Source organism: Dermacentor andersoni, chromosome 6, assembly GCF_023375885.2.
Source record: "Dermacentor andersoni chromosome 6, qqDerAnde1_hic_scaffold, whole genome shotgun sequence".
NCBI classification, from domain to species: domain Eukaryota; kingdom Metazoa; phylum Arthropoda; class Arachnida; order Ixodida; family Ixodidae; genus Dermacentor; species Dermacentor andersoni.
The window spans coordinates 79673754-79690211 of NC_092819.1; the positions used below are offsets into that span (position 1 = coordinate 79673754).

At 42.5% G+C, this 16458-nt stretch overlaps 1 protein-coding gene across 3 annotated transcripts in view; it reads right to left on the reverse strand.

Annotated features, from left to right (window-relative positions):
* LOC126522185 (Golgi-associated plant pathogenesis-related protein 1-like) overlaps positions 1-16458 on the reverse strand; it is a 42546-nt gene that overhangs the window by 7777 nt on the left and 18311 nt on the right. For all 3 annotated transcript variants that reach the window (XM_055066418.1, XM_055066417.1, XM_055066419.1), the window contains 3 exons: positions 7775-7871; positions 6669-6806; positions 4830-4944 (listed from right to left, as the gene is read on the reverse strand). In XM_055066418.1, coding sequence (XP_054922393.1) covers positions 4830-4944; positions 6669-6806; positions 7775-7846 — 325 coding nt within the window. In that variant the 5' untranslated portion in view covers positions 7847-7871. The remainder of the gene's footprint in view (positions 1-4829; positions 4945-6668; positions 6807-7774; positions 7872-16458) is intronic.

Sequence of the window (16458 nt, forward strand, 5' to 3'; positions counted from 1 at the left end):
TAATGTGCAGGGAATTGCTCAAAAACCAGAAAGACATTTTGTCTAAACTCACTGCGGTTCAAGACAAGCAAGACTCGTTTGAAACAAGAATCGTAGACATGCAGAACCGGCTTCTTGTTATCGAGAGTAAGGTACAAAGCTTAGATGAGACTCGGAACAGGTTCACCACTCTTGAAGGAATTGTAGCTGACCACAGCGTTAAAACATCTAGTCTGGTGAAACATCTGGATGATCTGGATTATCGTTCACGACGAAATAATCTTATCATTAGAGGAATTAAAGAGGAGGAACATGAAAACGAAGAGACCCTATTAAGCAAAGTAAAAGACGGAATCTTCAGCGCTACTCTGAAAGTGAATGTATCTTCTATTAAAAGAATTCATAGGTTACGCAAGAAGATTTCTGGTAGAACTCGACCAGTCATCCTGAGGGTGGCAGACTATAGGGATAGAATGAAAGTTTTGCAGAACTGCACAAAACTGAAACACATGGATTACAGCGTAAGTGAAGATTTCGCTAAAAGAGTACAGGGAACAAGAAAAAAAGCTATTGGCCTCGGCAAGTGAGGAGAAGAAGGCAGGAAAGAAGGTAAAGCTTCTTTTTGTTAAATTAAAGGTAAACAATACGCTGTACAGCTGGAATGAAGAACGTGAGAAAAGGTGCAAACTGCGAACTGATTCAGGAGCATGTGATAATTGACACATGCAGGGCCAACATACGGGTTTCAAAATAATTAACGTAAATGCAAGAAGCCTGATAAAGAAAGTGCATGCGCTTGAAGTTCTAGCTATTGATCACGCACCTGACATTGCTGTAATCACTGAAACCTAGTTGCATAAAAATATACTCGATAGCGAAATCGCGCCACCCGGATATTCGCTGGTTAGGAGGGATCGAGATGGAAGAGGCGGAGGTGTGGCGCTTTTGGTGAAACGAAATATCATATTTTCCCCTTTTGAAGTACCAGGAAATATTGAGGCTGTATGGATTACTACAAAATTGAATAATCGCACTGTATTCATCGGAGCGGTATACAGGCCTCCAAAGTCTCCAATAGAACACGTTTTGCTGCTAAGAGAATTCATGGAAACGCACGTGAAAGAGCAAGATAGCATACTGTTACGAGGTGATTTTAATCTCCCGGCTGTTGATTGGGATTCATATGTAGCCGGAGACACAGATGTTACATTTTCTGAGATGTTTATGGATTTAATATATTCCTACAATTTAACCCAGCTTGTTAACCAATATACTAGGGTGTGTGCAACAAGGTCATCTGTACTTGATCTTATATTAATCTCTAATGGGCTTTGACACCGCATGTGATTGACTGTCTTGTTGATGAAGGGCTATCTGACCACATAATGGTTATTCTGTCCTTGAACATGTCATCGTACCCTTTGCACCAGGATTCAAACATCCAATATCTAAAATTTCAAGCTGCTGATGATGTTAGTGTCTTGGATTACCTTGAAAGGTCGTTTGATAACTTTATGTCTGTTTATGAATCCAATGGTGGCACTGACGATCTCTGGGACTTTTTTGCCAATGTTACGATGCATTGCAGTACGTGATTTATCCCTATAGGCGTCAAAAAATGCAAACGAAATAACCCAAGGAAAATAATACACGTCAAACGGAGGATAGAAAGGAAACGAAAAGCTTGTTCTCGAGATCCTAGCACCCAAAACAAGACTTTGTTTCATAACACGAGGCTCGACTTAAACCGTCTGATCCAGGAATCCAAGGAGAGATTCTTTAATGTAACACTGAAAAATTTCCGTCATAACGCACCTAGTAAATTTTGGAGATATGTGAACCCTTCTAAAAAACATAAATATGAGGATGAAAGGATTAACCAAGAACGTACAGAAAATTTCAATTCCCTTTTTTCCTCCGTGTTCACCAATGATGATGGCACACTTCCGTACTTTATGACACCTCTGACCACTCTTCAGCATTTGACCTTCTCATCAACAAGGCAGGAGTCTTGAAACTTCGTCTGGGCATTAACATTAAGAAATACCCCGGCCCCGACAGCATCCCGAATGAGCTCCTATGTAGGCATGCTCCGTGGTTTGCTAAATATCTTACCGTAGTCTTTCAATCTTCGCTCACCCAGGGAACATTTCCTACAGCCTGGAAGCAAGCTAAAATAATTCCACTTCACAAAAGTGGGAGCACATCTGAGGTAGGAAACTACAGGCCTATTTATCTTACGAGTACCTGCTCCAAACTGCTTGAGTATATAGTTTGTAAACATGTGTCAAATTACCTTGAAGCTTACAATTTTTATCACCAGCACAACATGGTTTTTGCAAGAGGTTGTCTACAATAACGCAGCTTGTTCAAACCGTTCACGATCTTTCACAAACATTAAATTGCCGAGGACAGGTCGACCTAATTTTTTTAGACTTCGCCAAAGCGTTCGATAAAGGACCACATCCTAAACTCCTGTTAAAAATGAATGAAATATTTATAAATCCAAATATTACGAAGTGGCTTACATCCTACCTTCAGTCTCGTGAGCAGTATGTTGAAATAAATGAAATTAAATCCATGACCAAACTGGTTTTGTCTGGAGTACTCCAAGGTAGTGTCCTGGGTCCTCTCTTATTTCTTATATTTATTAATGATTTGCCTTCTGATATAACTGTTCCACTAAGGTAGTTTGCAGACGACTGCGTTATTTACAATAGGATTGAATCTTTAAGTGACCAGTTAGATCTTAACAACAATTTACAAAGAATATTAAAATGGTGTGATGAATGGCAAATGTCACTGAACCCAGTAAAATCAGTTTGTATGGCCGTAACAAGAAAGAAGGTGAGTTTGCGGCAAAAATACAGCATCGGTCCACACCAACTAAAAAGAGTAACAGAATATAAATATCTAGGACTAATATTTACTCAAGATTTGAGATGGAATACGCATATCAATCAGGTGTGTAGCAGGGCAAATAAAGTCTTATGGGGTCTCAGGCGAATACTGTACCGCGCAACTCCTGAAGTGAAAATCTTGGCATATAAGATATTAGTAAGGCCAATTATTGAGTACGCTAACATTGTATGGGACCCACACACTGTAACCAACCGTCATAAATTGGACAGAGTTCAATGACTCGCCACCAGATTCATATTTAATAAGTATCAGCGCGTGCACGCTCCTACTAAACTATGCAGACGTGCAAACCTCTCCGCTTTAGAACTAAGGACTAAGTTTGACCGACTGAAATTTTTATACCTAATTATTCATAACCAAGTTAAAATTAATTTCACTGATTTCTGTAGAATTTCACCAGATCAACGCTCCAGACACAAGCACAGTTTATACATACAGCCGCCAGTTACGCGGAATCATATATACAAGTATAGTTTCTTTCCGAGGGCGATCAAAGAATGTAATGAATTACCCAGTCCACTTGTCACATGTTCTTCTGTCAGTGCTTTTACTGCTGGTTTGGAGAATGTTATTTGCCGGATATGAATGCATCATAGCATCTGTTTCTGATGCGCATACTGCGAGTGTTTTGTTTTTGATCGCCGCATGTCACTTTTTACAGATACTGCTATGGTAGTGTTTTTTGTTCTACATGTACCGATATTTTCTATCTTTTTTGTTGTATTTCTATCCACTCCTGTAATGGTCCATCGTTGGGCTGACAGTACAAGCAAACAAACAAGCAAACAAAGAAGCAAACAAGCAAGCAAACAAGCAAACACGTATGTAGTATATGTATGGGTATACTTGGGTCTGTGCATTTGTTTCTGAGACTGATCTTTCTCGGGAACTACGAAGCACATGTGTTTACATATGCTACTGTATACATGTTCACCTTCTGTGGGTCCCTGGGCTAGTGTACAGAACGTTGCGATATTACTGAATGACTACATTTTTCAAATGTTTTTTGTCAAATTTTCAAACAAATTTCATTGCAATATTTCATTTTGCCAAGCGACAAAGAGTAGCCGCTGTCGCCTAAAGGCTCCAACCTGTCCTTTAACATCAGATGAATAAAAAAGGAAAGGAAAGTCATGAGATGAGCTTTGTCGTAACGTGTTCGCAAGCTCTGAAGCTACATTGCAAATAACAGCGTCAGTATTTCGCGAATGTGTGCACTTGGATAGTTAACACAGGTAGTGGCACAAAAATAAACAAGAATATAAAGTATGCTACAACACTGGCGCGCTTATGCCTCTTTCCCTTATTTTCGTAACTTTCCCCCTGACTGGACATTTTCATGGCATAGATTGAACTTGCTCGTAAAGGCCAGACATGAAGCGCTCGAGTGAACGATAGCACGCCTTGAAAGTTGCGTAAGGGAGTTATAAAATGCTCTCTCAGTATGCGTGAACACGACCTGTGATGAACTTGCTTCTTCTTAAGCATGAGTGGTTAGGTATAGCTGCACTTATGCAGCCTATAGCAGAGGGCTTTCGCACTGGACTGTTCACTGCGGCTCCATGCTCGATTTACGGCCCTGACTGACTCACCTCTTCATGTTAAATACACAAACACATACGCACAAAAAAAGGAAAGAGTGCTTAAAGTCGCTTCCTATGCCACACTTTCCGAACAACTATGGTTGACATTGAGCTAAGACGTGAAACACTTGGTAATTTTGGTCTTTAATTATTTCCTTCGAAAACAGGAAAACTAGAGCAAAACAACAACAAAAGAACAAAGGAACAACAAACGTTCTGCCTGTCAGAAGAACAGAGAGGATGATGTACATTTGTCTATAGCGAAAAAAATGAGATAGTTCCTTTTTAAATGTTTAAAATTGGGAGTAAAACAATGAATCGCTTTTGTGAACAATCTTATATTACCGTTCGACGCTCCACTTGTTCCGGCGTAGAGGTTCTCCCCGTATTCCCTGTCAAGATGTTTCAAATCCTTCGCATCCGCCAAGTGCTGAGCCCAACCTTGTGCGATGCGGCTTAGCTGTGGAAAATAAAGATCTATATTAGGGGCACACTCAAAAACAGGACCAGAATAATATTGCGCCTGATTAGACCCTTAAGTCCAGATTGTATGGAAATTGTGCGTGCGCAAATACAGCAACCCTCAACCATGATTACTTAAATCGCATGAAGAGCGCGTATGTCCGCAGAATGTTGCTTAGCAGTTCGATAGAACGTACGAATGTTGTTTTGCAAGGAATCTAAATACGTGCCAAAGTTGGTGAACAAGAGCGAGAAAGTAACAAAAAAAGGTAGATGTGTTAACCAGTCAAGAGTCCAGTTGGCTACCCTTCGTTGGGACAAAAAAAAAGGGGAAATAGAAAGGGAGAGAGACATATATGAAGAAAGGTATGCGATGGAGACGAGCAGGTGCGCGGACAATGCTGCGCAGTCAAAGCCACTCGCACGTAGGTTAACAAAATCGAAAATAAAAGAAAAGAGCATATAATTAACCAATGACAAAGTAAGACTAAAGACTCTTTAATGTGCTGGCATCGGAAGTTCGAATCCTCGTCGAGGTCAATACATTTTCAGGGTCGAAGTGGCGTCTGCAACCGGAAAAAAAATGAAAACACCAGAGCCAAGGGGCTATACTAATCCAGCTCCAACGAAATTAGAGATTCCCACTGCGTTTCAACAAGACGCTCCCTCACCACCGCAGGAACCGGCCTTGCGGCAGCAGCAGTTTGCCCCTATTTTCCTTGTGCCTCTTGCAACTAACACCTGACACTAACTCTCCAGTGGCTGCGTACAGACCTGCGGTGCAGGAGAGAGTGCTAAAAAAATTCGGCAGAGGCACTTACGACTGCTCACGTTTGGATATGCGACAACATTATAGTCGCAGACAGTTTCCGCAGTTTCTGCTCCCCTAATACGCTAACAGCTTTCTTTTTCAGGTCAGCCGGTCTATCAGTTGCCCTGCTCAGGTTGTTATTCACAGCCTGTATCGCCTGAAATGGTCTCGATTTGGTGTCGTTTGGTGACGTAGTCTCGACTGATGTTTTCGTCATGATGCATTGAAGAACTGTCTGCTGGTTCGGTGTTTTATACGGTGTTCTGACGCGCAGGAAGCAGCGCGCTCATTTTATGCGCTCATTACGTGGCGGTCCTCCTCCCCACTGGCTGCGCCGCCTCGTGCCCTATGGGGCACGCACTAGGCCACACCTACGGTGAGCCAGATGGCTGCGACATGACGTGTGCAATGACTCACAAGGGAAACGCTCATCTTCCAGTGCATTGCGGCAGTTGCTATTGCGTGCCATTGTTTGGTGAGATAAAGATGTTAGGTCGGAGCAAAGACTCTGTGGCACGTGAGCTCTTGGAAGTTTTCCTTATCAAGCAGAGGGGTGTCGATTGCGTTAGTGACACGTCTGTTATAGCTTGAGGAAGGGAGAAGCAACGTTGCCGGAAACACTGAGTTGACAGGCTCAATACATGAGATAAAGGACTGGCGGAAATTGTTCGTTTTTGAACGCCTCGATGACGTTCACGTCGGGCATATGCAGAGCTTGAATTCTCATTCTCACGTCACTTGTTGGTAAACGCCTGTGTTCAGTCTTGACCGCGTCTTCATGCGCTATTTTAGGTTTAGTCTATTCTGGTGTTCATGGTTTATCGCGTCAATGATTCCGCGCTGCCACCTGGGCGGCATCGCCATACATTCTCATGAACTGTGGTGTACATAATATTGCCAATGACGCTCACCTTTTTGTTCAGTCGAAGGATGGGAACACCATGTAAGCGGCGATAATGGTTGTGGCGTCTCAGAACCTGTCTTTGCATGACGCGCATTTCACGGGTAAAATCTCCTTCGTATGGACCATAGCGGCCGGTCAGGGTACACTGCATGTCGGAATAAAGAGAACACACAAAGCTATAAACGTTTAAAAAAAAACTGATTGGAAACAGCCTATCGTATAATATAAAGGATACTTTATCGCTCTCCTATAGCATTTCGTTCTGCTTCGGGAATACCTGAAGTGTCACACAGTGGATGATAGGAAAGGAATTGTGGACAGCCAGTGTTCTTCTCCACAGGCTCACAGGGGTCAACATTTTTTCCTGTGCTTATATACGGTAAATATTTCTTCCGTAGAATTCCGTGTTGTTGTGTTTTTATTGTCAGGAAAATAAAACGTATGTTTACTCACCTGTAATGGTGACGTCTACTCCTTTTCACGTAATAATAATAAGAAAAATATTCTTAAAATAAGAACTAGCTTCGCCAGTTCAGAACGTCTAAAGTGGAGTTCTCATATAATTAGCTAGACGCGCTGGAGCATACACAGACATAAGACGAGAAAAGGTGACACAACATACTATACTGAGTTCCTGATCAAGCAATCGCAATAAAAGCACATCGCCGTTAATCGAACATGTCTCCAGAGTCCTTCTTCCTGTCTGGCCGCAAAGTGCTATACCCAGCTCATTGATTACGTTGTTGCTTGCACAAGCGTGAACTTCACTTTGGTCTTTTCATTTCAGTTCACCCTGCTTCAAGAAGGCTGGCTATTCGTTTACCTCGTGATAAATCATGTGTTAGTTGTTTGTATACTGCTTCTCATAAAAAAAAAAAGCTATTGTTTTGTAATATCACATGGAACATTGAGCAAGAGCCCTGCGTTATTTTCCTGCACTCTGGACAGCATTATTATTTAACAATAACATTTGTGATCTTGCGGTCTTACTTATACTGTAATGTTACCTTTTTATACCACTGCTGTAATAGAAAAAAATCATCTTTTATTTCCTGAATATTGGGCTTTTCGCGCAGTAATGCAAGCGAGAAGTAAGATATAAACTATACAAACCTTGTGAGCCGATGAATAAGCAATAACTGCTGTCACCAGTGCCAGAGCTAGAATCCTCCCAAAAGAGCCCATCCTGGCTTCTTAGTGCTTAAAATCACTGGAATTGTAAGAATTAAATAATCACAGTGTTCACGAGCACGAAGACATAGCCGATAGGTACGTAGTTCCTATTAAAACGAATTTCTTTTGCCTGATCAAAACAGCAAAACAAAGTTTAAAGCACGAGGCTCTTCTTTGCTTCATTTGACTGATATTGCATTTTCGATTGCTCTGGGTATATTCAGGGACTTCTTAATCCCTTGGGGCCCGATTTCTTATAAATTCGAAAAAGCTTCGAACTTAAAGGTTTACTTCGCTTTTCCTCCTATATTAAAGGCCTAAAATAGAAAACTTAATTGCACTGTTGCATTTATCAAAACTGAAAGGTCACGAATTCACGGCAATGGGCATTTGGCCCAGCTTCACTCAATGTTCAAAATTTATGCAGACGTACGTACTTAAATAATGCACGGTTTTTGTCTCTAAAACTCTTTGTATATTAAGAAGTCTTATAAATTTGTTTTTTTTTGGCTCAAGTCTTGATGAGTATTGAAGGAGGAATTCTTGTGGTTACCGAGAAGCGGCAGACATTATGTAAAAGCCGACTGTTGTTTACAGCTAGGTTCTTTGCAACTCTGGCGTATGTCTTTTGTTAGTGGCCAATGCCCCGAGCTATCATCCTGACGCCAGAAGTTGGAACTGGCTTCAGGAGACCCATCCCCTTCGCAAGTAAGATGTTTTTTTTTTTTCATAGACGATGACAGTCTGCCACTTTATCATGGAGCAGTGTCGTTTTTCTTGTTATACCGCATGCTGTTTCATAGCGAAATTCCGAAATACTCAACCGCAGTTTTCACCCTGTAACCCTCAGGTAGATCTCTGCCGCTGCCGCCATGTCACATTTCTTCATGCATCTTCGTCCTCTACATTTCTTTTTCTATTGCTGAAGATCACGCTATCGGAGCGACTCTACTTCTCGTCTTCCTCGTCCTCACTGGTCCTGTTAATAATTTGAGACGTTGTGTCTCAGATTCTGTATGCATGGTCGTCTTCATCTTCTCTGAGTCTCGCAGCCATCACTGTCTCCTTTCGGTGGAAGACGCGTCCTCAGAGGAACTGATCCACCAAAAGGATGTGCATCCATTACATAAAACGAGCCCTTGTACTTCTTATTACGAAACCTGGTAATTTGTTTAGGTAATCTCTAAGCCGTGCATCCCGCGTTACAATATAAACAAAGCATGCTAGCGGCGTTACACACCGCCATCTCCTGAGTGTCGCATTGCAGCAGAACCCATCAAACATCACTGAAAGCACCGTCAGTGTCACGACAACAGCTGCCAATGGTCTACCTGATTACCTCCTTCCACTAGCGCTGCTAAATATGATTTATTTCTTATTTGTTCGTTTAACACGCGGTGCAGTTCCGCCTAACCACGGGAGTACGAAGAAAGGCGCGAATGCCCGGTGTCCAGCCATTCAAATGCAGCCATTTAAGGCCTAAATCCACACGCTGGAAGGTTTATAGCGGTGCGAACAAATGTTGTGGTGCACGAGAACAAAAACCAGCTATATTTTGTGATCAGCCTCATCTCCTATATAGCAGTAGAACGCCACACATAAAATGCGAAAATGCACGCGCTCGACTGCAGCAAGGTTGCGTCGATGCCTGTTCGCTTCTAATTCAGATTATTTTTTAGCCTGGCACCCTCTATGGAGAACACAAAAGGCCAAAACTAGCCCGTAATGTCTGTGCGTTACCCTGGAGTTGCTGATCATTCACTACGTCAAGAATTAGTGAACCTCGGCAGCAGAGCGTCAAAGAGGCTTTGCTTTATAAAGAAGTCGTAAAATGTATTATCGTGTAAAGGACAGTATTGTAGTAATGTTCCAAAACAAAATGTATTTGAATGTCTTCTGTAGTAGTATTATAATAAGCCAACAAACAAAGACACCAAGGAGAACGCAAAGGGAACTGCTTGCAGTTACTAATTGAGTTAAAGAAATGATAAATTAATGGGAATGAAAGTGGATGAAAAAGCAACTGGCCGCAGGTGGGATACGAACCGACGTCTTCGCCTTACGCGTGCGATGCTCTTACCAATTGAGCTACTGCGGTACCATTTGATTAATAAAAATCAGGCCCCTCTGTTCACTTTCTTCTCTTTCAGTAGAGGTGCAGTTCATCATCATCAGCCTATTTTTATGTCCACTGCAGAATGAAGGCCGCTCCCGGTGATCTCCAATTCTCCTGTCTTGAGCTAGCCGATGGCAACTTGCGCTTGCGACTTTCCTAATCTCATTGCCCCACCTGATTTTGTGCCATCCTCCACAGCACTTCTCTTCCCTTGGCGTCCAATCTTTAACTGTAATAGTCTCGCGGTTATCTACGCTATGCATTACATGGCCGTGCCCAGCTCCATTTGTTTGTCTTAATGCCAGCTAGAATATTGGCTATCCCCGTGTGCTCTCTGATTCCCACCAGCCTCCTCCTGTCTCTTAGCGTTACGCCTAATACTTTTCGTTTCATCGTTCTTTGCACGGTCTTTAACTTGTTCTCAATTTTCGTTGCTAATCTTCGAATTTCAGCCCCATATGTTAGCACCGATAGAATGCAATGATTGTACACTTTTAAGGACGGTGGAAAGCTTGCACTCAAGACTTCGTAATGTCTGCCGTGTGAACTCCAACCCATTTTTATTCTTCTGTAAACATCATTCTCATTATCAGGGTAGCATGTGAGTAATTGATCTAGATAAACGTACTCGTGTATAGACTGTATAGACTCTATAGGCTGACAGGCGATCATGTATTCTAGTTCCCAACATTCCAACCTCCAGTCATGATGAAGAACAAATAGAGCAGTTTTATAAATATGTTGAACTAACAATATCAAAGGTGCTAAATCCAAATGCTGTAGTGATGGGCGACTTCAATGAAAAAGTGGGGAAAAAGCAGGCCGGGGATCACGCAAGTGGTAGCTTTACAAAAACAAAAACAAAACTTTTAGAACAGGAAGGTGAGGGTAACATAGTGGTAATGAATTAAACCACAACTAGGCTGATTTGAGAAGCAGCAATTAAAGTGAGACGCAAGGCATTAACGCAAACAGTAGGTATGCTCTCCCAAGTAATAAAGTACCTAATAAGGAAACGACAAAGCATGAAAGTGTCTAACTCGAGAGATCAGATAGAATTCACTGAACTTTGAAAACTGATAAACAAGAAGAAAGGGGTTTTCAAAATTATAGCGTCGGAAAGATTGAGGAAGCAGCAAAAAAATGGGCACAGCATGAAATAAGTGAGAAGAAAACTTGGAATTGGACAAGCCAAGATGTATGCACTGAAAAATAAGCAGGATAGTATAATCAGTAATTTGGAAGATATAACAAAAGCATTGGAAGCATTCTATACGGACCTGTACAGAACCCAAAGCAGCCACGGTACAATCATTGGAAGTAGGGATGAGTAGGGTATAGGGGTTCCTGATATAACTAGCGATGAAGTTAGAAGGGCCTTGGACGACATGAAACGATGAAAGGCGGCAGGTGGAGATGGAATAACAGTTGATTTATTCAAAGATGGACAAGAGGTCATGCTTGAAAAGCTTGCGGCCCTTTATACGAAATGTCTCACAACTTCAAGGCTCCCAGAGAAATAGAAGAATGCCAAAATTAGACTAAGCCCCAAAAATGGAGACGTTCAGGAATTGAAAAATTATATGCCCATTAGCTTGCTTCCAGTATTATATAAAATACTCGCTAAGATAATTTCTAACTGAATCCGGGCCACGCTTGACTTGAATAAACTAAGAGAACAGGCTGGCTTCAGGAAGAGGTATATTACGATGGCTCACATGCATGCCATCAATTAGGTTATTCAGAAATCTTCGGAGTACAATAAACCTCTCTATATGGCTTTCATAGGTCGTTAAAAAGGCAGTTGAATCAGCAGAGATACCAGCAGTCATGAAGGTGCTGCGCAATCAATAAGTACAGGAGGAATGCGTGAATATCTTGTGAAATATCAACAAAGATTCCACAGCTACCTTAGTTCTCCAGAAGAAAAGTAGAAAATTACCTTTCAAGACAGAGGTTAGGCAAGGATGCACGATTTCTTCAATGGTAGTCACTGCAGGCTATTCAAGCTAGTAGATTGGGAACGCACAGGAGTGAGGATCAGCTGTGAATACCTGAGCAACCTTCGGTTTGCATATGACATTGTCCTGTTCTGAAGCATTGACGATGAACTGCAACAAATGATTGATAATCTTCACCGAGAAAGCATAAGAGTGGGTTTGACGATTAATATGGAGATGACAAAGGTCCCTCCGCGGTGATTTCGTTCCTTCAACGACTTGCACAGTGGAAGCTATGGCTGATCGGGGTGGGACACGCAACATTTCATGCCATTCACGTCACTATGGCGCGTTTTAAGTTTAGAGATTCATTTTGGCTAATAATAGACGAATGTATGATATCTATGTGCAAGAGAGAGTTTATTCTCCTATTTCAAAATATTATTTTCGCCTTTAAATTATGTGGTTATTTTTCGGTGCCTCCTGAAAGTGAGAAAAGTGGGGTTTCTTGCGGTTGCAATATGTTTGGGCTTCATGTTAGGCCTGTAGGGGAGAGGTATAATGTAGGATATATTGAAATTCCTGAACAATTACTTCTGGAGATTCTTCTGATTCTTCGTTTTCGTTCTCGTCGCCCAGAGCGATCAACTTGTTTCTTGTAAGAACACCTAAATCCTTTAGGCCCTATTCAAAGCTCTTCAAAGCTATTCAAAATATAGCTATAGCAGTGGCCTTCCCCACAAGATAGAGCTTGACAAATATTTCTTTGAGGTACAGCAAAGAAGTGTTGCAGCTGAGAGACTCAGCCGTATTGTTGGGGTACGGCCTGAGTACAACAAAACCATAAATTCTCGCTCGTCCGACTCTCATAGGTAGGAAGCATAGACGTCACCTGAGGACTGGCGAAAAGTTAAGAATGAGCTTCTGCCAACGCAGCCAACGCTGATGCTCGCTTGTTATTGCAACAGGAAAGCTCACCACCTGGACAAAACTATCGAGCATGAATAGAAAAACTATCGAGCATAGAATAGAATAGAATAGAATAGAAAAAACTATCGAGCATGAATAGAAAAACAGTGTCCCTATAGGCTCTGTTAACATGCCTCTATTGCAATCATTTTTTCTAAAATATGTCCCGCACTGAGCGGAATCGAACCAATGTCAGCATGTCAGCAGTACAGCAGTCCGATGGTTTAGTGAGCTGCAGCACGAATGCACTGGGTATACGTATACAGCGCTCCTAAATGAACCTCTTTTACGCCAACTTTGGTTGCCGTATTTCTACCACTGGGTACACGGCCCACGAGGGTGCAATTCCGAGTGTTGCTACGCGCAAGCGCGTCACGCATCTCCGAGGTCACGCGTGGACCTCGCGGCAGCGCCGCTAGATGATTCAGCATGTCCAGAGGGTAGCGTGAGAGAGGAGCCGCTGCTGCAGTACACACCAGACGGAAGGAAAGATTGGGAGACTTTCCGGCCAGCCGGGTCGTGTGGGAGACAGTGTGGCGTAAGTCATGCGCTGTTTTTTTCGCGAAGGAGCAGCAATGGTCCAAGCATCCACGTTCCCAAAGCAACCGCGCCTGTGACATTCTCGCTGTTCTCGGCCTCCGAAAAAACGAGAGCGTTTGGCACGAGCCTTTCTAGAAGCACAATCCGTGGTTCCAACCACACCTTCTAAGGAACTTAAGTTCCTTGGAATTTAATCAGTTTGGATTTTGTCGATATCGTGTATTTCACATTTGCATAGTTTTACATTGGTGACGCATGCGCACTAAGAGTCGATTGACCATGACTTGCCCTCCCTTTCTTCTTTCGTCTCTTTAAGCCCATTGCGGATAGTGCACACATTTGTGCGGGCTTCATTAAATATGTTGTTGGCAGTTAACACTGGTCCTGTGCTCTTCCCTGTCCGCGTGTTTTTTTTTGTTTTGCGCCGTTTAAAATGGAAGAAATCCCGCTATTTACCTTTCTAAAAACAGATTTTCGCCGAAGATTGTAGTTCAGCGCCCTACTACTACAACAAACGCTGCTTCCGTTTTTCACTCTGACTTTGGACTAATTAAACATATAAATAATGGTGCAATAAATGACTGCTGTCGTTCAGTCAATGGTAATCTTATTTCCCAGTCCAAGTAACTATATACACCACATAGCTATGTTCTTAAATGTAAGACAGCTGAAGCCGCTAATGTGGGGAAGCCTTTAGGTGTACACATTTCTCCGGATCTAGCTTGATCGGTCCATTATTAATGCCATTGTGAATTCTTCTAATCGTGTTCTTGGTTTTATTAAGGCCCAACATAGCCTGAGCACCACTTTAACTAAAGCTTCTCGCCTACAATACCCCGGTGCGACTGAAGCTAAAGTATGCATGCTCAGTGTTTGCATGACCCTCCTAGCTTGATTACAGCTTGATCAAACAACTCTTCTTCTCTTAAAATCGACCGTCTTTGCCTTTCTCCCATATTTTTTCATTCATTGTCTCCTAACAACACGTGCAACTTTTGAAGGATTGCACTTCCCGTTTCCATCTCCACAACAAAACTTGCTTCCTTCAGATCTCTTTTAGCCGGTTCAAAACAATAATTACGTAGCATTCACCAATACCCACACCTCCTTTAAATATCACGCATTGTGATCTTTGAGGGCATGACAAACAAAATCTATAAATAATTATGTGTCTTCGAACAATAAAATAAAAGAACGATCGATGCCAGTTCCGCTTTCGTTCAGTTGAGCTTGTAGGTGTGCACAAATTCAGTGCACAAAGACAAGGCCTTCTGTAGCACACAGATCCGCACTGGCCTAGAGGTCAGCCGAACTCCAGCGATAGCAGTATATTGCACTGCGGCGTCGGCATCACTCGAACAGGCCAGGGCCACCGAATACTGGAAGTACAACATATAATTTATATGCGGATGCTTTAGACGCAGTGTAACTTTGGAGTTTTTAAAAATTTTAGACGTGAATACTCTGGGTTCATAAGTGCAATCGATGCTGCAACAGAGTCGTGCCGTGTATGTGGACTGCCTGAGGTATAGCACACTTGCGGGGAGAAACACTTGCTCAACCAATATCAGGACACTTCAGAGCATCGAAGGTCAAAGAACTGTGGACCTGCCTAAATCATCCGATGAGTGCATCTAGAGCACATGCTGTAGCTGTCGCCCGTTATCACAAGAATCACGACGTATATTTAATTTGACGTTCTATAGGGCACATATACGACACTTTAGACACATATAAGACGCGCTGTGGCATATAAGACGACGAACGTGCGAGCAGTGGTGCGAGGCGAGCTCACTTAACTTTCTGTACCGCACGCCGCGTTTCCAGACCAGGGTACGAGCCACTTAAGTATTTCGTAAACAAAAATTCTACGATGTGTTTCTGCTTGGAAGCCTGTTATATTTGGATTTTTGTGTTCATGACGGCGTTGTCGCGCGTGCGGTCTGATGTATTTCCAAGGTTCAAAAAGCGTTGCCAGGCTCTTTTAGCTTGTGAATGAAGTGTGCTTTAGACTGAGTCGCCTAGAAAGAAGTAAAGAAATTTGGAGAAAACAAGCGTGACTTCGAGCATCGCCCATCTAGGAGTGTCGTGCTGTTAAGTTAAAATATTGTGCACCTATGTTAGAGCCGTTTGGCTAAGCGTAAGCATCAGGCTTGCGCAAGATGAGACTTGAACAACATTTGTACTATCAAAGCTCACGAAAAAAGCGATAGACAGTCAGTTACAGAAAAAAAAAGAGCTGTCAGAGGTTCCATGTAAGTACAATTGTCTCCAGGATTAGATGAAGTGTGTTAACCACCAAAGAAACCTTGCTTGCGATAGTCGATCACGTCGTCCGACCGCGTTTACGATGCCGCAAAGAGCGCACTACACAGGCATTGACCGTGGTGCAAACAGCATTCCGACTCTTTCGCCTAATTCGGCCACTCATATCTCATCAGCACTCCCATGACATGACTAAGCTGTTCACTAAATTTGCAGTGCTTGCTTGTGTTAGCACGTTAATTAGTGTGAAGTGCAGTTTCGCGTCACGTCAAACGAACCAGTAACGTCAGCAGCCACTGCAGCCGATAACGCGAGGAGTGGGTCGTGGCTTATGACGTCAACAACTGAACAACAGCGCGAAAGCTCCCAGACTATGATAGCGCTCTCGAGTAAGTAAAGAAGGTTAATTGAAAAATATCCACAAAATGAAATTAATTCGTGCTGCTTTTGGAGTACGAATAGCACGGTAAGGCAGTGCACAGGAAGAGTTGCGTTGCGAAAATGTGGTGTCGTAAAGACCCTTTAAATGAGAGTCCGAGCTGCGCAATTATTTACTTTTGTCAAAGAATAACCCAATGCCAAATGAAGGGAATTCGTGACAGGCCGATTTGAGAACACCGTAGCGAAAAGAAATGTTACAGTTTAGTTTTTAGATATCGGGGAAGAAGCCTTAGGTATCATGCCATCTTGAATTTTTATGTGAAGCCTTATTAAATTACACAATAACAGCAATCAGTTAGCTGTTTCTGTTGAAGACGCTAGCAGTTAGACGCGTCAATGACAATCAGTAGCCG